The sequence below is a fragment of the Podarcis erhardii genome, assembly GCF_964252035.2.
Source record: "Podarcis erhardii genome assembly, chromosome: 5".
In the NCBI taxonomy this organism is placed as follows: domain Eukaryota; kingdom Metazoa; phylum Chordata; class Lepidosauria; order Squamata; family Lacertidae; genus Podarcis; species Podarcis erhardii.
Genome location: NC_138509.1, coordinates 47,180,684 through 47,207,909, shown reverse-complemented (window position 1 = coordinate 47,207,909; position 27,226 = coordinate 47,180,684). Strand labels below are relative to the sequence as shown.

General features: G+C 40.5%; 1 protein-coding gene across 1 annotated transcript in view; it reads left to right on the top strand.

Annotated features, from left to right (window-relative positions):
• The first annotated feature begins 11,608 nt into the window (after positions 1-11,608).
• Positions 11,609-27,226, top strand: part of WDR11 (WD repeat domain 11) — a 53,950-nt gene continuing 38,332 nt past the window's right edge. Inside the window, exons 1-7 of the mRNA XM_081863644.1 lie at positions 11,609-11,968; positions 14,250-14,361; positions 15,193-15,346; positions 19,952-20,125; positions 21,076-21,262; positions 24,075-24,240; positions 26,542-26,656. Coding sequence (XP_081719770.1) covers positions 11,883-11,968; positions 14,250-14,361; positions 15,193-15,346; positions 19,952-20,125; positions 21,076-21,262; positions 24,075-24,240; positions 26,542-26,656 — 994 coding nt within the window. The 5' untranslated portion in view covers positions 11,609-11,882. The remainder of the gene's footprint in view (positions 11,969-14,249; positions 14,362-15,192; positions 15,347-19,951; positions 20,126-21,075; positions 21,263-24,074; positions 24,241-26,541; positions 26,657-27,226) is intronic.

Genomic DNA, 27,226 nt, shown 5'->3' with positions numbered 1-27,226 from the left:
AAAGCTTGCCAATTTCTTGAGGTAAATACTCCTGAGAGCAGATAGCATCCAATAATTCTACAAGAACTGTCAAAATAGTCATGTACTGCCAAAGGAAATCAGACAAGATGATGAATTTCACTAACTTTGTCTCTCTTAATGCATGCTTGCCACTTGGGCACGTGCTTTCTGAAGAATAATCCTTAACTGTATTACATAGGCTGTTTACTCTGTTTTACTAGAATTATGATGGCATACTGAAGCAATCTTTCCCCAGAGTACATTGTGAATGTGACAGCGGCTGGATCTAGACACATCAAAGAAGCATTTCAGTTTGAAGCGGCTTAAATTTAAACAGGGAAAACAGGTAGAGAGAAGCGGAACTCCACATCACCATCTGGTGGCACAATGTTATATCGCACATACAACACGTATGAATCGATTTTTCTTTGCTAGTCTAGCTGAGTCCAGCCTTTGATACACACACACACACACACACACACGTGTAGGGAGTTCTTTTTTCGGGGGTGTGTGCAGGGGTATGCATACCCCTAAACATTTTGTGAATCTAAGTTTGGCCTCATTGAGGGGCAGTATTTCAATATGAGTAAGAAAATGAGAGTTCCCTTAAACAGTTTTTTAAGAAAAAAAGCACTGGATGTAGGGTTCCAGTACACTAATGTCAGTGTACTGGAAGAAGCAAAGATCACCACTGTCAAAGTGATGATTCTTCAACATCAACTTTGTTGGACTGGTCATGTTCTGCAGATACCTGATTATCATCTTCTGAAGCAACTACTCTATTCTGAACTTAAAAATGGGAAGTGTAATGCCGGTGGTCAACAAAAGTAGTTTAAAGACTCAAGGCAAATCTTTAAAAATGTAGTATAAATACCGACAACTGGAAAACATTGGCCTGCAAGTGCTCCAGCCTTTACCAAAGGTGTCATGGGCATTGAAGACACTCAAATTTGGGACAAAAGGGAGAAACGTGCTAAGAGGAAGGCACACTTGGCAAACCCTCACCATGATCAACTCCCACTCGGAAACTTATGTCCTCACTGTGGAAGGATGTGTGGATCCAGAACTGGCCTCCACAGTCACTTACATACCCAGTGTTAAAACCGTGTTTATGGAAGCCAATCTTACTTGGCTACGAGTGATCGCCTAAGATAAGAGATTTAGTAGTCTTGGGCTACAAATATTCTCCAGTGCAGTAGCTTTTATGATATTAGTATTGGGGTGGGATGCTGGACAGGAATGGAACAGTACACATAGCTGATTAATTTCATTTCATTCTGGACATGTCAGGACAAAGTCTGAATAATGCTCCACTTCCAAGCCCCTCAGTAGCCTTTGGCTAAGGAAGTTATTTTCTGTAGTTATGCTGTTGTTCCAAGAATTTGTCAGTTAAATGGATAGCAGGTAACAAATCTAGCAACTCATCTCATGGGGAGGAGTAGCATTATGGCAATAATTACAAAGCTTCAGAGAGCAGAATGGTTTGAATGAGAAGGAGCAGAATGAAGTGGAAAGATGTTGTATCTGTTTAAGCCCCATTCGGGTATTCTTAAATTGCATCCCTGGAGAGGGGCAAAGGGTCCTCTTGTCAGCCTCACCTCCTCTGAGAGGGATGAATCTGTCAATGTTAGTTTCTCTCAGTGTCTCGTTTTATCAATCTTAAACTCACTTTGTCACGATTTCTGCATTAGCTTGCATTTTTAAGTCCTCACAAAAACTGGTCAGCATTTTCGTGCACAGTTCTAAAATACACATTTCTGTATGTGACCTTGCCTAATAAACATGGTTTTGGCAAGCAATCCTCCTAATATAATGCATTTGTGTTTCTTCTTTAAAAATATGAAACTTGGAAACAGAGCCTAATTTTATCTGCTTTGCTACAGAAACTCCACACGATCCTTTTGAAATTCTGTGGGGATATAAATGAAAAGAAGGTGGGAAATGTAGCAGTTCCTCGAGTGGTTTAAAATCCTGTTTATAAGGATGGGAGTTCTACTTTTGAGAGAAAAGTTGAAAGTTCTTTGGAAGAAGACGAGATTATTTGAGGCCAAGCTTGTTTTTAAATGAGTGACAGACCATTGCTGTGGGAGGGTGCTCTTATATTTCAGAGAGCCCTTTTTGTAAGCGTTACCTTCAAACTCTGAGACTGGGACTCCTTAATTAGGCATTTCTTTGGATCAATATTTCATATTCACTCCCTACCTAACATACCCTTGTTTTTGGAGAAAAGAAGGCTGCCTTGCTTTCCCATGGTTCTCAGGAGACATAAAAGCAGCAGTTATAAACAGGAACACTGTAAATAAAACCTACCATAACATTGCTGCCAATGTGCCCTGGGATTCACAAGCTGATCTCTTGTGCTGCCAAAACTGGTCATTAAAGCTACATGCATAGACAGAAGAGTACACATCAGTGGCAGCTAATGCTTTAAGGGACCATCTGTTGTACCTCTGGGAAATTCTGCTGTTCTTTCCGAGAAGTTCCTTGAAGAAGGAAATGTGAACATAACACCCCCACACGTGCGCACACACAATCTAAGCGGAACAAGTTGTATCTCAGTAGATTTTCCTCACATGCTTTGAAAATAATTTCATCACCTGGGACTAGGGATGGGGTTCACAACCGTGTATCTATTTGTTCGTTCTTTTCTCACAGTAAACTTGGTTTGTTTCAGTTCTCAGCTTGTAAAATGCATGTCAGCTTGGCCTGCTCTCCCTTTATGAAAACGATGCAATTGACTTTGATTCTCCAGTTCTCTGTGTTGTGAGAACTCCTGACAGATTTTCAGCCATTTGCAGTTCTGCTCCTGTTAATCAAGGCTCACCAAATATCCATTCACTTGCCCCCAGGGATATTGTAATTTGTTCTTCTTGCAGTGTCTTTGATACCAGCAGAGCAACTTGGGCTCCTGACCATCTTGTCCCTTTTATATCACATTTCCCCTTAATTTGGTTTCAATGCAAGAAATAAAATGGTAAAGGGAATCAGAGAGCAGGGGTGGCTGAAATTTTCTGCGATAGTTACTTAGCAACAGTAAAAAATAAAAAAGGTATAAGGGTGGAATCCTAACATGACTTACCTGGGAGTAAGCACCATTGATTTAAATGGAAGTTACTGCTGAGTAGACATGGTTAGGCTTGGTTTTCTGGCTAGGCCAGTTATGTACATAGATGCTATTATTTTACTATTTTTGTTATCATCTGTTAGCAAAAGCAGTGACACTGCCATGGCAATGGCATCTTGTACAACATGGCGAAGTGTGTGTGTGTCCATGGATGTCTCTCTGTGTACAACTTTTACCCAAAAAATTAGTTTCCCAATTACTACCATTAAACATTATCACCTTCACAAGCACACACATCACACACAAAATCATGTCAGGATTTGAAACATAACAAGGAATGTTAATGGCTACTATCATCGCTTCAATTAAAGAGAGTTCAAGAGAATACACATTTCAGCAGCAGAATAGATCTGACATTGAAATGGGTTGCGCAGTTATGGTCTGGTTCTATAAATTGCCATTTAGCTTGTTATTTTTTTACGACTGGATAAATTCGTACTGCTGAGTATCAGCTACACTCAAATGAAATCTGATCAGCTCGCAAAGCTCATGAATGGCTGTGAGCAAGCGAGTAGGACTCAGCTTGAGTGCAAACTTCATTATTGCAAAAATCATACCACTCCACTGGAGACTAGGGCTGCCAGGTTGCAACAGGCAGAGCAGCCCAGTAAGGATGGGCAAGAAAGAATCTGTAGAGGTAGATCATCCAACCCTTTCTGTAAAATTTATTTTATTTATTAATTTGTATGCCACTCTTCATCCATCACAGTGCGGTTCACAACATAAAAATACAAAATGAGAACACAAAATATACATTTTGAATGCATTTACCCTTAAAATACATATTTATTGTACACATTATGGATAAAATATGCACTTTTGCATATGTATCACAAACTTCAGAGTAGTGTGCAATCCAGCTGAAAACAGAATTCTCATCTGCATATATGTTTGGGAGCTGGGAATAGGCCAGTTTGTTTTAAAACGTGGACCAAATGAAATTCTCCTTTTTGTCAACTTCACATGCATTTGATGTTTGCTATGTCAGCCTCCAGCTCTAATACATTGATAAAGTGTTAACTTTAAGGACACCATTATTTGAAGAGTGTGAGCAAGTTTGTGAGTCCTACACATGCCTGATGTGCAATATTGGAACATAGCTAGTCAGCACAGCTATTCCATGCTCACATGTAAGGAGAACCTGCAAATAAAACTTCTGAATAGGACTGCCATTTGGTCAACAGGTATTTGGTGAGCAGGGTTAGAATCAGGTTGGCAAATGCAATATCTTTGTTTAAAAGTGTTTCTGACAACCACAATTCTTTAAGAAGTCTAATATATTTTCAACTCTACTAATGGACGTAATATTTCAGTAATGTCATTCCCTTGTAATGACATTTGCAAGTGCAAGACGTTTTTATATGTGAGTTGCGATGGTTCTTGTGGGATGCTTTTTTTCCACATTAATTTTTAGCAGTGAACGTAAAACTTGCTTTTTCAGCACTATTTCACAGTCAGATCAAATCATGGGGTTACTTGAGGGAAACATTTACATAAGCTCTTTCAACTCTAAAATTCAAACAGGGAACAGGCCACAATAGGAAAAATACCAAGAACTATTTTTTTCTGGCTCTCTTAACTCATGGCATGCTTCACTGAAAAAGTTAAAAATGCAAAAATAGCTTCCATCCGTCACTGCAGTAATTCATATAATCATTAATGAAGGATAGCACAATAATGCAAATCTCATCCATTGTCTATGGACCAGGGAAATTTCAGCTGAGGCAGTTTTTAAAGATAGATTTATCTGGTTTTGGCAACTATGCCAAACTATGGAGAATATTCCATGAAGATTTGTCTTAGAAGAGATAGGAGCAAATGCTGTTGTTTTAAAATTGCAGATAGAAGTGGGTGAGGCTATGGCTTTTATATTCAGAAGCACAAGCCAGAGCTATAAAACTTATACACACAGAGAGAGAGTGCTGCTGTATTTAGGTATCAAGCCCAGCCAAAGACATTTTTTTGCCGGAGGTGGCACAGCAAATGACACTGACACATACACACACAGAGAGAGAGAGAGAGAGAGAGAGAGAGAGAGAGACAGGCCAACCAGTAGGGGTGACTTCTCCCAACTCAGGTCTATGCTAAAGGGAGATTCAACAAAATATAAGTTGGGGCTGTATATCCATTGCAGCTGCAGTCCATATATGTGGTTTAGAATGTAACGTACTGTGAAACTTCTTTTCTTTTTTAAAAAGGGTATTTTTTTGTTTTTGAAGCTTAAAGGTAGGCATGAAAGCATATGGGCAACGAGTGACATCTCAAAAGTGAGACATGGGACCAACCAGTGGTCGGTGAGTCCTTTCCCGTGACTATCCCAAACAGAATAAATTATGCAAATATATGCAAATATAATTGGCTCTGTATAAATTATGCACGTTGGAAAATTCACTTTTCTTTAACATTATTATTATTATTATTATTATTATTATTATTATTATTATTTCCTTTTAGGCCAACAAAGATAATTCTGATGGCTTGATAAGGGATTGATAAAGTATTGGTGAAGACTGAGTAGAAAACAGATGGAATTTTGTAATGTTGGTCATAGTAGTAGTAGTGGTAGTAATCTATTATTATTATTATTTAGTCCTCCTGTACCCAGGTTTCATCCCTGGCTTAAAGAGATTAATTAATTAAATACAATACTTATTTGGAGTGAGGTTTTTATTCTTGCTGCTTACCCAGTAGGAACAACCAACTTTTTAACTCATTAGGATTCTGCTGTACAGCCGTTTCCTCCCACCTCCAAATGTAACCACAAAGCTTCCCACAGAGAACATGAAAACAACATCTACGCAGGCTGCCTTTTGCTCTAAATGGGCCTCAATACATCACCCAGGACTGGTATGAGGGGCGGACCATGATGGTGGCTTCACTCGGCAGTATATCGCAAGTGAAATCACCACTCTTGGCTCCCTCCAGCTGGCACTGTTGGCAGACGGACTCGGGAGTGGTGGCAGTTTCACCAGCAATCTACTGCTGAGTGAAGCCACCATTCCACTCTGCCCTCATACCGGCAGAGGGAGAAACAAGCTGCATCCATGAGGCGTGATACAGCTTGTTCCTCCCTCTGCTTCTTTAAACTGCTCAGCTAAGCAGTGGGCAGCTGCCCTTGCCTCAGCCAAGCAGTTTTATAGAGCACCCACTGGCTTGCACGAGCTGGTGGCGGGGTGCAGGGCTCCGTGAAACTGCTCCACTGAGGGGGCAAGTGGTTACTGCTCTCCTCAGCCAAGCAGTTAGCAGAGTCCCAAGTCTGCCGTTGGCTCGTTCAGCTGGGGGGGAGGCCTCTCCCACCCCCAAGCTGAGCAGTTCAGGGAAGCCCCAATGAGCCTGAGAGGCATTGGGACTTGCTCACTGTGTACGGCTGGGCCATGCATCTCAGCTGCTCCTTGCTTCCCTAGCAGCCGAGATAAATTCCAGTCATCGTAATATATCAGCATATTATTTAGCTGCTGATATATCACGATGTTGAAAAGAAAGTATTGCCCAGCCCTAAACGAAATCATCAGAGGGTGAGCTGTCGTTCTAATCATAATGGCAATTAGCTTAGCTATTTCCCCTGTTGGGCCAGATGAGGCATGAATCCCAAACTTGTAAGTCAAACCCCTAATTGGGAACCACTGGTATAGAATATTCCGACTATGTGTTTGGCAGGTACCTGGGAAATGTGGGGGCACTTCAAATTTCTACATTTGTTAATATTATATTGTCCTCTACATTCCTTTTCAGCAATAGTAACATATGGTGTTTCTGCTCCCCCTGCTGGCCAGGTGCAGGTAAATCTTTTAAATGTTAATTATTGCTGACACCTTAGCGCTGTCTAGGGAGATAAAGAGTGTAAACTTTTGTTGACACTGAGACAAAACCAACCAAAAAGTGAGGGGTGTGTATGTGCCAAGGAGCTCAGTGGAGACAAGGAAGAGGCTGGAATAGCAAGCAAGGTTTCTCTACGAAGAGCCTTGGGCCAGAGGCCTTCTGTAGGCTTGCCCCCATCAAGCCCAAGTGGATAGAGTCAGAGAGGAAATATCAGATGGAGGTTCTGTGGGTGGCTGAGTCCTATGTCCTGTCCTATAGCTTGAGGGTGCTCCTGGATACAGCTTACTCAAGCGTCCTCTGCAGATAGCAGTGCCTTCTATCAGTCTTGCATGATTCCCCAGCTACAGCTATTCCTGGGCAGGGATAGCCTGGCCACTGTAGTCAATGTGCTGATAACCTCCAGGCTGGCTGACTGCAATGCACTCTAGACTGCCCTTTGGTCTGGTCTAGAAGCTCCAGCTGGTGCAGAATGTAGTGGCTGCTGGGAGGGGCAAGTAGCTGACATATGGCACCACTATTAAAACATCTGCAATGACTGCCTATCTGCTACCGACCAAAGTTCAACTTTGTTTGCAAAGCCTTAAACAACTTGGGCTCAGACCAGCTTAGTTAAGTGCTGCTTGAGCCCTTCTATCCCACCTTGATCACTGAGAAGAATATCTATAGGAGCATCTTTGGTTGTCTCCCAAGTTGGCAAGGCTCATCTGATGTCAACACAAAACTGAGTCATCAGGCTTAGCGGCCAAATCTTGCGGAATGCCCTTCCTGTAGTGATTCTGCAGGCATTATTCAAATTAATGTTTAAGAAAAGAAAAAGAAAAAATCTTAAAGTTAGCTGGTGATCTGTGATTTTCCATACATAGGGAGGCCCAGCATGTGTGGATGTTCTCTGTGTTTGCTGAGCATGTAGGGATGTTCTTGCAATAGTCACGCACAACACCTTGTCCTTCATAGTGCTGGGCATCTTGCTAATATCACCAAACAAGGTGCTCAGAGACAACTTCATAGGAGTACAAATTCCAAGTCAGCATTTCCCCCTTCTCCACCTTCCCTCTCAATTATCACTTCCCTTCGCGTCCAACCTCCTCTCAATTATCACTTGCCTTTGCCTTCAGCCTCTCTCTTTACCTAGCAGAAGATAGCCCTGAATCACTGAGTAGCCAGTCACAACTCACAAAGGCACTGGATTGATATTATCTTTGATAACTGCAGAGAGGTGAGTAGTAGTTATCTACCAGGGCAATAACACTGGCTCTAACCTTGCTGTCAGCAGCTACTGTAAATTACTATTTTTGCACTCCCCTGATGAAACTCCTCAGCAGCTCACCTTAAAACTCTAAGGCTTAAAGCCTCGTAATCTGGTGTTACAAGGTGACACTCAATTAAAAATGCTGTAAATCAATTGGCTTGCTCCAAAAAAAGGCAATCAGCAGAGGGAACCTTTGAGGAGTTTCTGACAGAACAGGCACTGCTGCCTCAGGGCACTTCCAGACAATCTGTTTATTTAGCACTCCTCCTGATTTGTAACTTTTTACAATTATTATTTAATTACATTTCTATACTGGTCATCTGAGGACCACAGGGCAATTTTACAATATAAAAATGCAAAAATACAAAAATATATAACATAATAATGAACAAACACAATTCCCCACCTCCCCATTTTAAAAGGCCATAGATTGTTTCATTAGCCAAAGACCTGAGAGAAGAGGAATGTTTTTCCTGGCACCTAAAGATATATGACGAAGGCACCTTACCTTTTGTCCTGCACTTTCCAGGGATGGGTCTGCACTTTAAAATTCAATGTCTGAGATCTTTTCTTTTTCTTTTCTCCCATCACGTTCCCCAAGGAAACACGCTCTTTAACACTGAATCAGAACAAACAGCAATTCGGGTTTTCTGAGGACTGCAGTTTGCTGCTATTCAGCAGTAAAGAATGACTTTTTGTGGGGAAAGCACCAGGCAACAAAAAAAGCAATCCGAGGGAGCTTTAAAGCACAGACCTGTGCCTAGAAATTCAGCACAAAAGGAAGTCTGGATGAGCCCTACATCATAGTAAGGGCTAGTTATACCATATTTTCCAGTGCATTTCCCATCACCTTTCTTACTGCAAAAAGACTGATTACTTTTTTTAAGAAGCAGGTTTGTTGAACACTGGTGCATCTTGTAAAAATGTACCCCTTATTACGGACATTGTATGTGAAATTGTAGGACTGTGCTCTGGTGCCGCACCCCAAAATGTTCTGTTGCACTGCAGCAGGATATACCTAGCCCCCCCCCCCCCGAAACTGGTATGTATCTGTGCAGAACAGATCTTGGCTGCAAACAAATGGGTTAGGTAAAAGGTACTGTATTTTTCTCTCTATGAGATGCACCAGACCACAAGACGCAGCTAGTTTTTGGAGGAGAAAAACAAGAAAAAAAATATTCTGAATCTCAGAAACCAGAACAGCAAGAGGTGAAAGCAGCAATCCCTCTTGCTGTTCTTGCTTCTGGGATAGCTCCACAGCCTGCATTCACGCCATAAGATGCACACACATTTCCCCTTACTTTTTAGGAGTGAAAAAGTGAGTCTTATAGAGCAAAAAATACGGTAAAAATGGCTGGAGTGTTTCACTGCACCATAGCAAGACCACTGATCCTCTTTGATTATATGGGATGAGAGCAAAATACAGGCAACTCTGAAGTTGCCGTTGGACTACTGATTGCTTCAAATACATTGGCAGTCAGTTGGCTGCTCATGTGCATAACCTGACTATGTTGGAGTGCTAGTAGAAAACTCAAGTAAAGCATATTGAATTTGAATGTGTGAATGCTGTCTGAATCAGACACTGTAATATTTCCATTTTATCAGCAGCTGCACAGCATCTTATGTGTGGGTGCTGTTCAATGTATAGTAACTAAAGTTCCACAGCTAGTGACAGCTGTGGAGAAACTTTTTACTAATGATATTCACACAATAAATGTTGCACAGTACCTACGGGGAAATGGGACAAGAAGCCCTATCTTTGTTACTCCCCTCTAAAAAAAGGGGGGCTGTAAGTGTAAAACTCTTGTGGGTGGCAAGAAATTGCAACATGGCAGGACTTCATACCTGACTGAAATCCTATCTGCCTCTTCTATCTAGGCATAGCAAAATATTATAGCTGTCTTTTTAAAAATGGAATGAAAAATATCCACTTCTCAGACGCTGCTCACCTTATAATAACATGTGATTCCACAACATATGGGGAATCAAGGCTGGAAAAGGCCACTTTAATAGCTTTAGGGTTGGCATCAGGGGAGGAAAGTCACCCTGCACAATATGTATGCAAGATGCATCTTCCCAGAAATTTGTGTAACCTACACACAAAGGGCTGTGTGTCAAGAATTGCATAGAAAACCAGATGTATCAATCTGGTGGTGTCTATGATAACAGCACATTGACTGGGAAACAGAATTATCCTATTGTTTCTCAAAGCATTGTTTGGAAAATGTGTTTGTCTCTTCCCATCGGGGGAATTAAATTTCTGAATTATTACAATACAGTATCACAAAAACCTATACAACTCCAGATCCTACAAAATTGCTGTCACCTTGCTACCTCACAAGTCTATTCAAGCCAGACAAAGGAGAAAATAGCAATCACTCTTTGCAAACAGCTTATCAACACAAGGCATTATCCAGAACAGCAAAACCCTCAAGTAATTATAGAAAGCATGAATGGTGCAGAGCCAGGAGTAAAAGAGCAGCAGGAGAAACATTCTCTGATCTGTGCTTCCAGGGAACTTCCTTACTTCCTTAGCTGCCTGGTCGTCTTTTGTCTTCAATACAGCACCAAGCCAGCCTCTGCCCACTTGGGAAGGACAAATCACAGAGAAAGTACAAAATAACATGCTTTTCAGTCCCACAAGGCTTGTTAGGCTTAAAAATAGATATCTTCTGTAAAAAGCTGCCAGTTACCAAGCAGAAAATTATTCTTAAGGAAAGAGTTTTCCTCCAAGCTTGGTCAGGTAACCTTGTCTTGTTTCTTTCAAACAACCTCAAGGCAACAAGCAGCAAGCCTGTGGTTTTCAAACCGTGTTCCAGAGAACCCTTAATTACCTTACACTAGGAAAGAGAAATGTCGGGACTAGGGGCCAAATGCAGCCCATCATGCATCTCTATCTGGCCCTTGGGATTCTCCCCAGGGCACACCCCCCCCCCCAGGCACACTGGTCTCTAAGCCACATCCTTCACCAGCCCTTCTTTGCATCCTCCTTGACTGTTTTTGTCTGGCTATATCCTGTATCCTTGAATTCAGGTAATACCTCTTGTTCACCTTAGGTGAAGGGTAGGGAGGGTTCTGTGAGCGCCTAAAGTGCCAAGTAGTCACAGAACATTCATAGTTCTTCTACACACACTTTTGCTTCTGGCATCACTGGCATGCCGCCCTCCGCAAAAAAAACCCTCCCAAAATAAATTAGAATTACGAATATCGTGCATTTTCCTGCTGTAGATTTAGTTACATCTTCTTCGTTCCTCTGAAGAATCCCTGCCTCCTCGCTCTATGGCAGGGCAGTAAAATAATAAATGTCAGAAATCCCGTCCGCGTGATTAAAGCCAGAAACTAAAGGCAATATCTGCTCTGAAGGCTCCTGAGCATGCTCAAAAGAGAACGAAGGCGGGTTAAGCAACAGCAGTTTCCGTTGCCTTAGTATACGGAAAAGAATCAGCCGCGAGCCCTGCTCAATCTTTCCTAGGGTCCCCTTCTCCCCCGCCCCCAACACAAACTATCATTTGGGGGGCGGAACCAATCTTCTTCAGCTGAGGGGGTACACCGGATCAGTCGGGGAGCTGGATTGGTGGTGCGCCATCTAACGGAGATCGCTTCCTTCCTTAGTTCTCCGTAGGTACTTTCCCCTGACCTGTCGGCCGCTCTGGCCCACCGGTCCGCCCCCACCTTGTTCCCTTCACAGCCATGCAGCCCTACATGGTCAACATCAAGCTGTCGGCCCGGACCCTCACCGGGGCGCTCAACCCGCAGAACCGAGGGGCGGCGGACTGGTGAGTGGCGGAAGCGCCGAGGGACAGGGGAGGAGGCGGCCACAGGCCACCCAGGCCGGCGGGGGACAGAGAGAAGAGGGTCGTTATAGCTCCGCGCGAGCTACCAGAGAGAGAGAGAGGTGGCCGTCCCATTTCACATGCTGGAGCCCCGTAGACTTCAGCGAGGCTTACTCGCGAGTAGGCGTGCACAGGGTCGCAGTGTATGGGCGTGAGAGGGGCGCCTAAGACCGACCAGCCTTATAGCCCTAATGTGAGAGGGGATTTTAGGGGCAAAGGATCCAGTGTTTCCCTGAGGCGTGTAAGCTGCTAATGGCAGTTGAGTGAAGTTCATAGAGCCTTCAAGAAGACCTGCATAATGCAAACTATTGCTAAAGCCTGTATGGGGTTATGGTGCAAGTGTGTGTGTGTGTTTGTGTGTGTGTATGTATATATGTATATACAGTGTTTTTTTCTGGGGGTACGCAGGGGTAAGCATACCCATAAACATTTTGTGAATCTTTCTGCTTTTGTCTGTTTACTGTACTGTATTTATTTTTCCCAATTTGAACTATAAAATGGTGATTTTTCTTGAGTCAAAATGAGAGTACAGTGCTACCTCAGGTTACAGGCGCTTCAGGTTACGGACTCCGCTAACCCAGAAATAGTACCTCGGGTTAAGAACTTTGCTTCAGGACGAGAACAGAAATTGTGCAGAAGCAGCGCGGCAGCAGCGGGAGGCCCCATTAGCTAAAGTGGTACCTCAGGTTAAGAACAGTTTCAGGTTCAGAACGGACCTCCAGAACGAATTAAGTACATAACCAGAGATACCACTGTACCCCTAAACATTTTTTAAAAAGAGCACTGTGTTTGTGTGTGTGTGTGTGTGTTTATTTTTATGGATGGAACCAGTGCTTTTTTTTCTAAAAAAAATGTTTAGGGGTACTCTAAGGAGGAGGGCAACCAAAATGGTCAAAGGCCTGGAAACGATGCCTTATGAGGAACGGCTAAGGGAGCTGGGCATGTTTAGCCTGGAGAAGAGGAGGTTAAGGGGTGATATGATAGCCATGTTCAAATATATAAAAGGATGTCACATAGAGGAGGGAGAAAGGTTGTTTTCTGCTGCTCCAGAGAAGCGGACATGGAGCAATGGTTCCAAACTACAAGAAAAAAGATTCCACCTAAACATTAGGAAGAACTTCCTGACAGTGAGAGCTGTTCGGCAGTGGAATTTGCTGCCAAGGAGTGTGGTGGAGTCTCCTTCTTTGGAGGTCTTTAAGCAGAGGCTTGACGATCATATGTCAGGAGTACTCTGATGGTGTTTCCTGCTTGGCAGGGGGTTGGACTCGATGGCCCTTGTGGTCTCTTCCAACTCTATGATTCTATGATTCTATGATTCTACTCTCATTTTCCTACTCATATTGAATACTGCTCCTCAATGAGGCTAAACTTAGATTCACAAAATGTTTGGGGGTATGCATCCCCCCAGAAAAAAACACTGTATGGAACATGTGTGGGCTGACATGTATGTAACTGTTTGACTTCTCCGCTGAAGGCATTCTCTTTCCAAGGTCCCCCAAGACAGATGGGTGCCAGCCATGTGTGGGTTAAGAAAAGGATGGCAGGTGTAGTGCTTGATTGTGGGAGCAGGCAGCGTCATGGGCACGTGAGCTTTGGCAACTGGTTTGATTTCAGTCAAGTGTAGGATGAAGAAACTTGAACTGGTTTGGTTGGCATCTTTCTGTCTCGGGAGACGACAGAAGAGTGCATCTTTGGGGGTAAAGTCAAACTGTTGGGAGAGTTACAGCGCTTGCTATGCTGTGGAGACCCATACAGGAGAGGCGTGGGTTTTTTGCAGTCTGTCCTTATTAAGTGGAAATGAAAGCTGTTTGTAAAATACTTAAGATGTCACCAACGGAGGGATTTAGGGTAGGGTAGAAATAAAAGCACAAGACTTGCCTTCACTGGAAAACTGAAGGGAAAAGTCTCCTGCAGTTGGTAAATACAACAATTTGGGGGTTCTTTTTATGCGTAGGAGTGGTTGCCAAAAGATTCTTTCAGTTCTCTAGTGATTCAGCTAGAGCTGCTTTCACTTCCCCCTTTTTTTTTGGAGTGGAGGATGTTTTGAGACATTCAGTGACTATAACTTTGGATCTAATTTATTTCCATAATTTATATACCACTTAACACCAGTCTCCAAGCAGTGTAGTTTAATCATGCATTTCATATATTTTGGCTTTGTTTTTATTCTATGGCATACCAGAATTATGTTTCTGTGTCTGACAGTATGATTACTATTTTCTAGGGGCTGGCAAGGGTTGATTGCATATGGATGCCATTCTCTCGTTCTGGTTATTGATTCCAAGACTGCCCAGACCCTACAGGTTTTGGAAAGGCACAAAGCTAATGTTGTCAAGGTAAGTTAATAACACATATCTTTGAAACATTGTAACCTGTTTAATGTAAAAATCAGGTAAGAGAAAATAATCAAACAGCAACCCTATCATGTTTAGGCAGTAATTGCATTTGTTTTCATAATGCTGTTTCAGTTGTAAGAAGTAACAAGTGTATTGCTATCTAACCACACCTCTTGACAGAAGTGTTCATGTTCAATGTTCCAGTGAGCCATTATTTTCAATCAAGATATTTCATTCCTATCGTCCAATTCTCTTATTATTATTTTTTACCTAACGTTCAACATTTCGTGGCTACAGAGTATATTCAGAGGCTACAAAGTATATTCAATCTTCACTGGGCTCTTGTGGGGGGAGGTGCTTGTTATGTTTGGTTTTTTTTTAAGTTTGTTGTACTTCTCCACATCTTGGTGGTCCTCCTCATGCTTTGGTTTAATTTCTGTCAGCACTTACCACTTGAGCTCACTGTCAGAGAGAGTGCTGTGAATTTGAAATTTGTTAATTTCAAATTGCCATATAAGAATATTGGTGGTATTAGATTTGTTTGCGCCTTGGGATTTATTCAATCTTCCCAATTCATTTATTACTTACTATACAACCTCATGTTATAGATTTGTAAGTTGCATATACTAGTAATAGTCTCAGGTTCTAATTTCTTCAGTTCCATTATTTATTTATTTATATTAAATTTATATACCTGCCTTCATTTGTAGATCTCAGGGTGGTTCATAACATAAAAATACAGTATAAAAACGCAATTCATTAAAAATAGTATTTCATGCTTCTGTTTATGTTACAAATATCTCTGAATGTTACTTATCTTCCTATGTTTAGGTTAAATGGGCTAAGGAAAACTACCATCACAATATTGGATCACCTTATTCTTTGCGCTTGGCTTCTGCTGATGCCACTGGAAAGATCATTGTTTGGGATGTTGCTACAGGAGCTGCTCGCTGTGAAATACAAGAGCACACAAAACCCATTCAAGGTAAGGAAACTTTTGTGTGTGTGTGTGTGTGTGTGTGTTACACCATCATTCAGTAATACAGTGGTACCTTGGGTTACATACGCTTCAGGTTACATACGCTTCAGGTTACAGACTCCGCTAACCCAGAAATAGTACCTCGGGTTAAGAATTTTGCTTCAGGATGAGAATAGAAATTGCACGCCAGTGGTACAGCGGCAGCAGGAGGCCCCATTAGCTAAAGTGGTGTTTCAGGTTAAGAACAGACCTCCAGAACGAATTAAGTTCTTAACCTGAGGTACCACTGTAAATGGATTTGCTAGCTAAAAGAAGAAGGTTACAAACAATAAGTAGTCAATCTGTATACTTCCATTTACATTCAAGTAATTCCTGCATGTGTGTTCCTTCTTGCGTGGAAGACATATTTCATATACCTATTTTTAAACATTTAATTTGCTTTGCTGGTGGGACTTTTGAATAGGATTGTACTGTAAGTATATCTGTTAGGAAAGACCAGAGGCCCAGGATGGTGAGAAGTTTAGAAACTGAATCCTGTGAGGAATGGTTGAAAGAGCTGAGTGGGTTTATTCTGGAGGAAGATTTAAGAGGAAACAAGATAGTGGTCTTCAAATATCTGAAGGGCTCTCATGCAGAAGATGGAGCAGGCTTGTTATCTGCTGCTCCAGAGCACAGGTCCGCAATTAATGGGTGCAAAGTGCATGAAAGCGGATTTCAGTTGAACATTAGTAAAAACTTTCTAAAAGAAAGCTTTGGTTTGACAGTGCAGCAGGCTGCCTCAAGAGGTTGAGGCCTCTTGTTTAAGAGAAGCTTGGAACAGCCACCTGTTATGGAGGCTGTGGTTGCATCCTGCAGTGCAGATCCTACATTGAGCAGGGAATTGGGATTAGATGATTTCCTAAGGTCCCTTCCAACTCTATTATGCAATGGTAAATCCTTGCATTTCAAGGTCATAACTCTCCTTATCTCACCTCCTCTGGGCATAACAATCTCCCCCCTTAGTTTTCTGTACCCACTACCCCCTCTCGCATTCTCCATGGTCTTACAGCTTCCCTTGGTTTATTTGTCCAATATTGACTTACTGTCTCGTACTGCTGACAAAGTCTAATAAATATAAACGACCCTCAATTTATTGTGTGGTTTATACATTTTGAAAAATGTGTTTATTTCAGTGTTCTGTTGTTCCTATCTATTTCTATTAGTGCCATAGGGAAAGGGTTTAAAACCTGCAGAGTTGGGCTTATACAGACTTTCCAGCCTTGTTAAATATGACAAACAATGCCCCGTTGTTCAAGGCTACCCTAAACTTGTTAGCTCAGTTTCTGGAGAAGGCCACTCCGTCGCTAGGCAACAGTGAATTAGTTCAGCAGCTGCATTTCAGCTTGTGGTACAGGTTGTATAACTGCCGATTTGCATCCACAACCAACAAACTACATTATCACTGAAGCTTGCATACCCAGACTTGTTCATATTTTTTTGCTTCATCACAATGCCTGGCAGGTGGGGGATGAAATTTGGGGTCTTTTATGTGAAAAGTAACAGGTATCTTGAAATGAGCCTATGATATTTCTCTTGATGATGCCAGCAAAGCAATATTGGAGAAGACTGATAATGTTATAGACTAACTTGCAAAAATAAACATTGTATAGAGTCATAGCTCAGTGGCTGAGCTCCTGCAAAAGGTCTTCATGTTGTCTCTATCTTCTTTTTCAGCCCTTTGGTCTCATGTAATTGATCTAAGATAGATTTGGTTTAAAATCTAATAAAGGTATTTATGGTAACCCTGACAGATGTATCATTATCAAATGGCACTAACTGCTAATTTAATATCTTTCAGTAAAAGGCAGTACAGTGGTACCTCGGGTTAAGTACTTAATTCGTTCCAGAGGTCCGTTCTTAAGCTGAAACTGTTCTTAACCTGAAGCACCACTTTAGCTAATGGGGCCTCCTACTGCCGCTGTACCGCCGGAGCCCGATTTCTGTTCTTATCCTGAAGCAAAGTTCTTAACCTGAAGCACTATTTCTGGGTTAGCAGAGTCTGTAACCTGAAGCGTATGTAACCTGAGGTACCACTGTAATAATATACAGGGATTCCCCTTTAAATTGTGGACTGTGGCATCTTGAGCAAAAAGAAAATACTGTATTCAACATTTTCTCTCTCATTCTGCCTCCCCCCCATTAATGCCCTTTAATGTCTCTCAGTTCTCTTGTGGCACTCCACTCTCTCTCCCCCTCCCGACTTTCCAGGAAGCTGTGCATCTCCTGCTGTGTATAATGCTGCCCACATTCCTCATTATCATCACAGTTATAGATGTCTTTTATTCCTGAAGTAAAATTCACAGCATCTTGGTGAAATTTAATTTCCAGCATGGGTTTTCATGAATAATTGATAGTTTGCTTGCCAAGTTGTCTCATAAAACTTTTCATGTACCATAATGACCCAAAGATTCCACCCCCACCCCTTTACTGCATTGCTAAAAAGCTGGTGAAGTTACGCGAAATCTGTGTGGATTGCTTCTGATGATGTGGGAAAGGAAATGGTCACAATGCATAACTTAACTATTCAATGCTGAATACTTTTATCTAATACTAAGTTGTTTAATTGCTGAAAAGGTTTTGCTGTTATTTAGTTCTGATGTTTCTCTGTGGATACATTCATTATCTATTAAGCTGCCCACATACGTAAGGTAATCTTTAATGCATTCCTCAATTGTTGGCAACATAAAAATGAAAGCATTGTAATTCCCTTCCAATAATTATTCACATTCTCTTCAGAATTCATTTTTCTTAGATGTCATTTTTACTTATTAATTTTAGCTTCCTCTGTCACAGATAAGGAATAGTTTAAAATGAGAACAATGATATATATATATATATATTACTTTTTCCCACTGATGGAGGTGGCTGATGCCCACATCATTTTTTGGCCCTGTCTCCTTTTTTGCTCTGTTTTAGAAGTAGCAGCCCATTTGTGTTATGCCACACACCAAATTGCAGCAAAATTGTGTTATGCAACATATCCAACTGCAGCCATTTTCTGGCTGGCACTCCATAACATTTTCTCAAAACTCCAGATGTGCCCACTGGTCCCAAAAGGTTGGCAACCTCTGACATAGAGTTTAGTTTTGTGTAGACTTAGGTATTATTTTAAATCGCTTCAGGACTTTCCTAGTGAAAAGTGATGTTACAGTATAATCCTAAGATTTAGATTTATTAGATTTGTAAGTGCCATTTGAAGATCTTTGCTGATGGGCAAAGAAATAAAATCTACACCCATTATGTCAGATATTCTGTCCTGGAACATTTATTGATCTGAGCCTTGGTGATCCTAGCTGTAAAAAAAGAAAAAGACTTCATGATTAAGATTTGCTGAAACAACTTACTGCTTAAAAAATGGAATTAAAATAAGAATTCTCTTCAGTGAACTTAGTGGCAGGTTTTGGGTTTATATTTCATTTTTCATGCTTACCTGTGAAATACAGAATGTGTATTAATTGGTTGCCTTTAATCAAGTCGTCATGCATCTCTGTTGCCCATGGGGTGGGTGGCTAAAATTATTCCACCAGAAATTTTTGTTCATTTAACATTTATAAGCCACTTGCTAGAACAAAAGACCTCTAAGTGGCTTACAATTTTCTTGGAAGCACAGAAGAAACATCTGCAAAAGTGCTAGTTTCACAGACCTAAGTGCTTAAATGGGCAAACACTGGATCAAGTAAACAGGTCTCAAACTGTTGGTTGATTTATATACTAATAAATAGCACCTTGAATTTGGCCCAATAACACATTGGCAGCCAGTGCATATCTCTGAGCAGGGCATTGTATTATGTCTGGGTCTCCTGTCAGTGGAGAATACTACAGCATAATTTGGATTGCTGTTTGTAGCTTGAAGTAATCCAATATTGATGTCACCTGTGCCTGAATTATTAAAGTCACCGTATCTGTTGGAATTAATTCATAACTATGAAAGTTGAAAATACAGCATTAGGTAACATTGGCAGCTTAAAAGTTTTTAGCTAAACTTTGCTAAATACAAGTAAATAAGCATGCTATGGAAAATATTTCCAATGCACCTTGAAAAATTTCTGCATTTTCTTTAACAAAGGGAAAATGCAATTTACACTTGCACACTTATGTGGGTTTGGCTCAAGATTCCTTAACTGCTGGTTTTTACTAGCTTCAGTCTCTTTTGATGCCAAGCTCTACCCATGTACAAGTGCCATGTTCTTTCACTGATTACAAATGTTCTGGGATGTCCTTGGGCGAGATACACTGGCAAGGGTTGGCAGCAGGACTTGGCTGAGTTGTGTGAGCTCTTGGGACCATGAGTTTGTATGAGGAAAGAGGTGCTGCCTGTGCGTGGCTCTCGTTACTTGTAAGATGGTTTGAGCAATTCTGGGATCAGTTTTTCTTTTTACATCAATAATGAGAGCTCTAACTTTATGTTTTACTGATGCCACATTCTGATGTTTGCCTCAGAAACCTAGAAGATGAAAAAGGGAGCTGTTATTTTTAGTTCCAAGATTGACTGACTGTTTTCATCTCTCCCTCTTTTCCCTCTACCTTTTCTTTCCTTTCCTTTCCTTTCCTTTTACTATTACTTTTTGACAGACATGCAGTGGCTGTGGAATCAGGATGCCTCTCGAGATCTTCTCCTTGCAGTTCACCCACCAAATTACATAGTGTTATGGAATGCAGATACTGGCACAAAACTCTGGAAGAAAAGTTATGCAGAAAACATCCTTTCTTTTTCGTTTGATCCCTTTGATCCTTCAAATTTGACATGTGAGTTCTGTTTTAGGAAAGTATGTTACCTTTCTGTTCTACAGGACTGAATATTGCTGTCATACAAAATCTTGCTGTTATATTGTAACATGTGCCACAGAGGCTTAAAAATGCAACATGAGAACTGAGAGTGAACAACATCGGACAGCTTCATTAACCTTGTGTTATTTTAGAGGTAGTTTGTGGGGGAAATGAATCTGAATGGTCAAATAAGATTGTGAAGGGAAGCCATGAATTCGTAGTTAATTACAAAGTTTGCCTCAAGTCAAAGTTGTGGAGGGTGAAATTGTAGCTCATATTACAATGCAAATACAGCTTTATCATGCCTATGGGGTGTAATAATTAGAAACGAGGAAATAGCTTCTGTGTATTACATGTGAAGAGATACGTAGCTTGGCATGTTCATTCAGAAGATGGTCCAATTAAATTCACTGGAACTTGCTTTTGGGTGAGTTGTATAGGACTGCAGCTCTTTCTCTCTCTCTATATATATTCTTATATAAAGTGTTGCATATAAGAATTGGCGGCATTTTCCAACCAGATTCCTTGTACTACAAGTCCCCTTAGTCTCACCAAGCATAGCCAGTGGTCAGACATTATGGGAATTGTGCTCCAAAACACCTTGAAGGTGCCTGGTTGGGGAGATTGCTTTGGGATAACACAATATAGCTGAGGAGCTGCAAGTAGGTGAAAGTTAGTGAAGGGCAACTGTGTCTGCCAGTAACCTTACATAATTTTTTTAAAGGGTTAAACTTTTATGGCCTCAAATAAGAATGGGTCATCTATCACTCTTTTCCACAAGGATGTTCCTTTTATCAGTTTGCCATGTATTTCAGCATTCGTAAAATTTGTTACCACTTTTCATTCCAGAAATACATTGAAAAGTGAAATGCTACCATCAAATCTCTCCTCATATTTTACAGTAATAACTGTCTCTTTTCTTGGTGCAGTGCTTACAAGTGAGGGGATAGTGTTCATTTCGGACTTCTCTCCTTCCAAGGCTCCTGTCAGTTCAGGGAAAAAGGTTTACATTTCCAGCCCTCGTTCTAGTCCTGTTCATAACAAGCTGGTATCTGCTGCAGGGGCTAAAAAGGCCTTGGACAAAGTAAAAATTCTCATCACTAATGAAAAACCAAGGTAAGTCTTAAGCATGTGTTTTTTACTGTGCTCACAAGACTTGTTCTATATAGATAAATCTATATAATACCTACAGTGCAAGGCATGTTGTTCTGGCTAATCAAGAATATGATAGGGTAAGCCCAGTATTCCATTTTTGTGCTTGAGACCTGGGATTGCTGTCAGTGTTTCAAGCCATATATGGCTGTGAAATATCAGGCTTTCAGAATGAGATATTTCCTTTATCCATGTAGACATGGTTACTTACCAGTTTTCCCTTTGTGATATTGCTTAAGTTATATTCCCTTAAGTTATATTGCTTCAAAAAAGGTTATTTACTTTTTCACTTTTGAAACAAGATTGCTGCCAACTGGAGCAGACTTCTGCTGGTGCAACCAGCACAACCAGCTTGTGCAATCCATCCTGTGCACCCTTGAAATCTGCTCCGGTTAGTCAGGGCATCATTTGGAGCAAATTTTTGGGGTGTGTTGGAGACTGCTTGTGGGGTGAGGAGAGGAAAGCAAAGTCCCAATGCACAAATGTAAGTCTGTTCATGCAGCATTGGATTCCTCCCAAAGGGAAGCAATGAGTAATTTTCTACTCTAAGAAGTGATGATTGGGTCAGCTCTACCAATAGGTAAGGGAAGGCAGCTCATTTTCAGATTTTGAAGTACCATTGCAGGGCAGAAAATCATAAGTTATTAGGTTTTTTTATATTCTTTTGCCATTTGAAGGTGGTCTTACATACAATTTATTGTTTGTCTTGGCCAGTAGGGCTGTTTCTGAACAAAGATGAAATTATACCCGTGGTTCCCAGCATGGGGCACGTGCCCCACAGGGGGGCAATTGGATTATTTGATTTTTAAGGGGGGCAATTTGAGAATGAGTTATTAACAGTTAATGGCCTTTTAGGTTGCCTCCACATGAGTAGGAGTTATTTTTGAATAATAAGAATTATATGTCACCGGGGGGGGGGGGTGTCGTCAGGATTTTAGAGATGCTTAAGTAGGGCATGGCCAAATAAAATTGAAAACCAATTCATTATATTCAGTAAATAAGCCAGTTGGACCTTTCAATACTTTCTTTGAATGGACTATAAACTACTGTGTGCATTTTCAAGCACTGGAATTCATGGACAAGTTCCAGTGATTTGGATTCTGAAAAAAGCAGTACCCTGAATCATCATATCATGAAAAAATGAGGGTGCATGATAATTGTCATTATAAACTGCCCAGAATAAAAATTTCAGTAATGCAATAAGAACATTTGAAGGGAGGGATGGGTATCTTTGTTGTTGGTTGGTTGCATTTGTTGTAGCATAAAAAGAATAAGTTTATATAAATTGCTTCAGAATCTATCTATTTGTTCACATGTGGTGGTATTTCTACATGGTTGTGGGGCATTTGAGAATGATCGCAGGGAGGAAATGTGGTAAAAATTGGCTTCCTGATTATGTAGTCTGCTGGAAAGCTCTCCTGTAAAAAGCCCTGTTTAAAATGTGTGCTCTTTTGTGGGTCTTGGAAGTGTCTACTGGTGTGTAAATGTGTGTTGGGGGGGGAGGGGGAAATCTCTATGTTGATTTTTAAAATATCACCACCTATTAAACTTGATTATTGCATTTTGATATTTTTCCTGCAAACAATTAAACATTAAGCTCCATATGGCACAATTTTCCTGCTTTGTTGCTGTTTTTCATCCTGAATACCTTTAAATGTGTCAGTAATTGTTTTAACAAATTCATCAGACTGTATTGTGAATCAGTGCTGAATGCAACATGTTAATGTTGGTAAGATCAATACTTTAATGAGAGCTTTAAGTTTTGAACAATAGGCTTGATGGCATCTCATTTTGCAATTCTTTGTGAAATGTGATCTCGTGTCAACTGGAAGGGCACGAAAAGCCTAGAACTATTTACATTTCCTCCTTGTCAAAAAGGAAACTAGTGGGGCAGCTGCCATTTCTTTGTTGCCCAGTAATGATAGAAGTATTTTCGGTGATGACTTGCACATGCCCTTAAGAATTATGGGTCTTACCCAAGTTTCATCGATTTCAGTGGGACAATTAACTTTGTCTGAATTGGAGCCTTTTATTAGGATTAGACATATGTAAGTGCTTGCCCTATTCCATGTCCCTCTCAGATTGCTTTAAATGGGTACATGCAGGTATGAATAAGCTGCAAAGGCTGAAATATTATAAATAAATGTGATATAATGGTGGTGAATTTCCATTTTTCTTTTGCTGTTCTCTATAATCAGGGATGGGAGAAGAGGGCATTGAACATGACAGGAGGGTTATCGTAGCTAAAAACTAAAAGGGTGTGATGGTGGTGTTTGTAAACCCATGTAGGGAGCCTGGGTTTACTCCAGAACCTAAACCTGCGATTGCAGCTGATCCTGGTTCTGTATGATGTTTCCAAAGGCACATTTGTCACAATTTACATGTTCAGGTTTATACTTAAAACTTAGGTGTATACTTGAATATAACCTGTAAGTTTGTTCTCACCATCCAACCAATACGTCTGCTCAGTTAATGAAAGAACCCTCTTTTTCTTGGCCCGGGCAAAACCCTTTAAAAATGCTTACTGCTTCCCTTAGTAACTAATGTAATGGCTTGGCTGTTCTTAAGAATGTGGAGAGATGCTGCTTCTATAGTTGCATGATCAATTATTGATGAGAGAAGCATCTGAGATGGGCTTGGTAGCTGTTTGCAAAGCTTGATTACATATAGCTGTTTAATTTGATCATAGATTGCATTTTGGATATTTGAACACTTGAAATCCTGGCCCCTTTGCAATGAAATGTATTTTAATAAGACTTATTTGTGATGTGTCTAGTGCTGAATCAGTAACACTGAATGACTGCCTTCAGCTATCCTACCTGCCTTCCAAGCGAAACTACATGTTGTTACTCTACCCAAGAGAAATCTTGATTCTTGACCTTGAAGTAAACCAGACAGTAGGTGTGATAGCAATCGAAAGAACAGGAGTGCCTTTCCTCCAGGTAATAAATCCATCTTGCCATTGTGCATGCCTTCGTTTTCATTTTATCTTTAGATTTCCATTCTGCCCTGTATTTGTCCAAAGCTGTAGATGACACAAGAGACAAAACACTTTAATTTGCAGGCTAAATGCAGCCCTGTGCTAAATAAGCTTGTTTCTTCCACAAAGCATTTCCCAAAGGTTTTCTTGAGACTTAGTGCCTTGGCTCACTTGCTCTGTTTCCTTATGGAATACAGATGTTTCTGTTGATACACTGGATGTTTGCAAAAATCATCCAATACAAAAGTTGTGAGTCAGTGAGGAACATGAAAGCAAAGGTTGATTGCTAAAAAAATAAACTAACCTTGAAGGGGCATTACAACTGACAGCTATAACCTTGAGATCACTTTTTCCTCCTTGCTAGCACTATTCCAGAATAATTGTCGACAATTTTATTGATGTGAGCTGTTGAAGATTGTGGGTGACAAAATGGAGAATAGAACATAAGGCTGTAATCCAAATCTATTTACCTGGGAGTAAGCCTCATTGAACTCAATAGGACTTACTTCCGAGTAGGCATTGCTAGGCTTTGCAAAGTGTATTTTATAAAAACCCACAAAGACAATAAGCAGTTGCTGGGTTTTTCTTGTGAGTTTGGATGCTGGTAGTCTTGCGGTCAATGTGTAGTGAAAAGCTGTAAGGTATGAGACACTTAAGAGTCTGACATGACCAATGATTCGGCTCTTTAGTGTCTGCTAGAAAAATCCACCTCATTTTGTGGTATTATAAAAATTACTAAAGTGGAAACAACCCCATAGTGAAAAGAAATGGCATGTTATACTTGTTTAGAAGTTTCCTCCAACAAAGGCACAAGCTTATTTGAACATCTGTTTCTGCTTGGTTAGGCAGCTAAGTAATGTCTGAAGCCTTATCTGAGCTGCCTTGATCTTTTAGAATATTTTCTTTATGTGAGCTAAAAAGAAATAATGCTAAGCTTTATAGCTTTTGTCTGAAACTAAAATGTGTGTGTTTTCTCACTTATGTGGATGGTTCGCATTTATGGCTGCTAAGATAGTGCTATTTTGAATGTATTCATAAAAAATAAAATTCACCTTCATGTGATTATGACATCAGAGGTTTATTATTTTAAGAAAAGAATTAAAACCTGATTGATTCCATTGATACAAGCACTGATGTATATTATTAGGACAGAGTAGCTGAAATCCCCATTATAATTAAACAATAATATTGTTTCAACTAAATAATAATAAATAACTATAAATAACTATAATCAGCTTTCAAGACATCTGAAAAATTGTTCATTGCAAAGCTGCCTGTAATTGGGTGTCCTGTCAGACATTTTAGTTTTTTAAATCTCATTCCCCAGTCTTTCTCTGCTGTGCTTGGTATCTCCATCAGTGGGGGAACAGCTGAAGCTGTCTTTGCAAGAGGGGGTTAGATAGAGCCTCTCATCTGATGTTTAAAGAAGTGGTGTACCTGCTGGTTGTCATATGATGTGCAGTTTTCTTAAACTGAATGTTCTCACTATATATATATACCCAAGGTTTTCTATACAAATTCTAAGGTGTGGTGCTGGTGAGTTAAATCTTCTACTTTCCAAGTTCTGCAGGCGGTATTAAACTAAATTGTTGCATGAGCAGAACAATTTCAGCTTGTACAATGGCAATTTTGCCCTTCTACACTGCCTCTGTTTACCCTGTGCTGGCCCCAAATCCTGTCCAAAGGGTGGAGGGAGCCTCAGATCAGATTTAGGGGTATGTGGGTCAAGGAGAAGGGAAAAATGTCCTGTTGTGCAATCTGAAGTGCTGCTTATGCACTTAGATGAGTACTTTGCAATGCTGTTTACAGGGAAATTGCCCACTGTGGGGGGACAGGACACCTTCTATCACCCGTAATCATTCTAACTTTATATGATGTTAAGTAATCAATCTAACTTTATATGATGTTAAGTGTGCATTTACTCTAAGCAGTATTAGCATTAATAATTAACGTTTTCATCCCTTTCTTTTTGGCAAGTAACCTGCCAGACTACCCTGTAACATGTACAAGTGTGTGTACTATTGGGAAAAATGGACTGATAGATTTCTGTTTGTCTAATAAAATAGTAGGCTTTTAAAAAATGAGTCCCATCCTATTCCATAGTGAAGAATGGGTCAATAAACTTTTAGGATGTTTGAGATATCTGTAACAAGTCCTCCTCTTGTTTACGTGATTTGTGCAGGTTTATTAATATGGAGGGTAAGATTTCAATAGAAACATGAAGAATAATATCAAACTTGGGGGTTCTTGTTTGTTTGTTTAGGTAATCCCATGTTTTCAGCGTGATGGGTTGTTCTGCCTGCATGAAAATGGCTGTATTACTTTGAGAGTTCGCAGATCTGTTGGTTGTATAAACAGTACATTAAACGAAGATCCAGGTGAGCAAGCTACTCCAGTCTACTGAACTAGGTATCTAGCATTTGAAGTTACAAATTCAATGTTACAACCAAAATTTGCATTTATTCTTATTAAAACTTGGGCCATCAGTTTTCCTAGCTGTATCATTTCCAGTATAGTAAATAACTTGAAGGTGTTTGATTACACAAGTCAAATAAAATCCCTCCACCTGGCCCAATGCTGAGATGGAGATGAGTGTAATTCCAACTTTGCCCTTGCCTTTCGCTGGCAAATATTGCTGCGTTGGCCAGCAATATATGTAGCACTCACACTGAAATAGGTTAGTGACCCCTGGCACAGATTCATTAAAATAGACTTGAACAGGGTATGAAAGACATAAAGCTGTAGATGTGACAAATGTACCCTATACCCTCACTTTCTAAATGTCTTTTTAGTAATTAGTTACTATGTCTTTATTATGTAAATCCTCCAGTGCACTGACCTGCCTCTGCTTCAAATCCCCCAATATTTTGTGTACCTCTATATTATTAAAAATAATGTCTGTTTATATCATACCATAGATGTAACAGTGGTAACCAGCAGAATTAGCA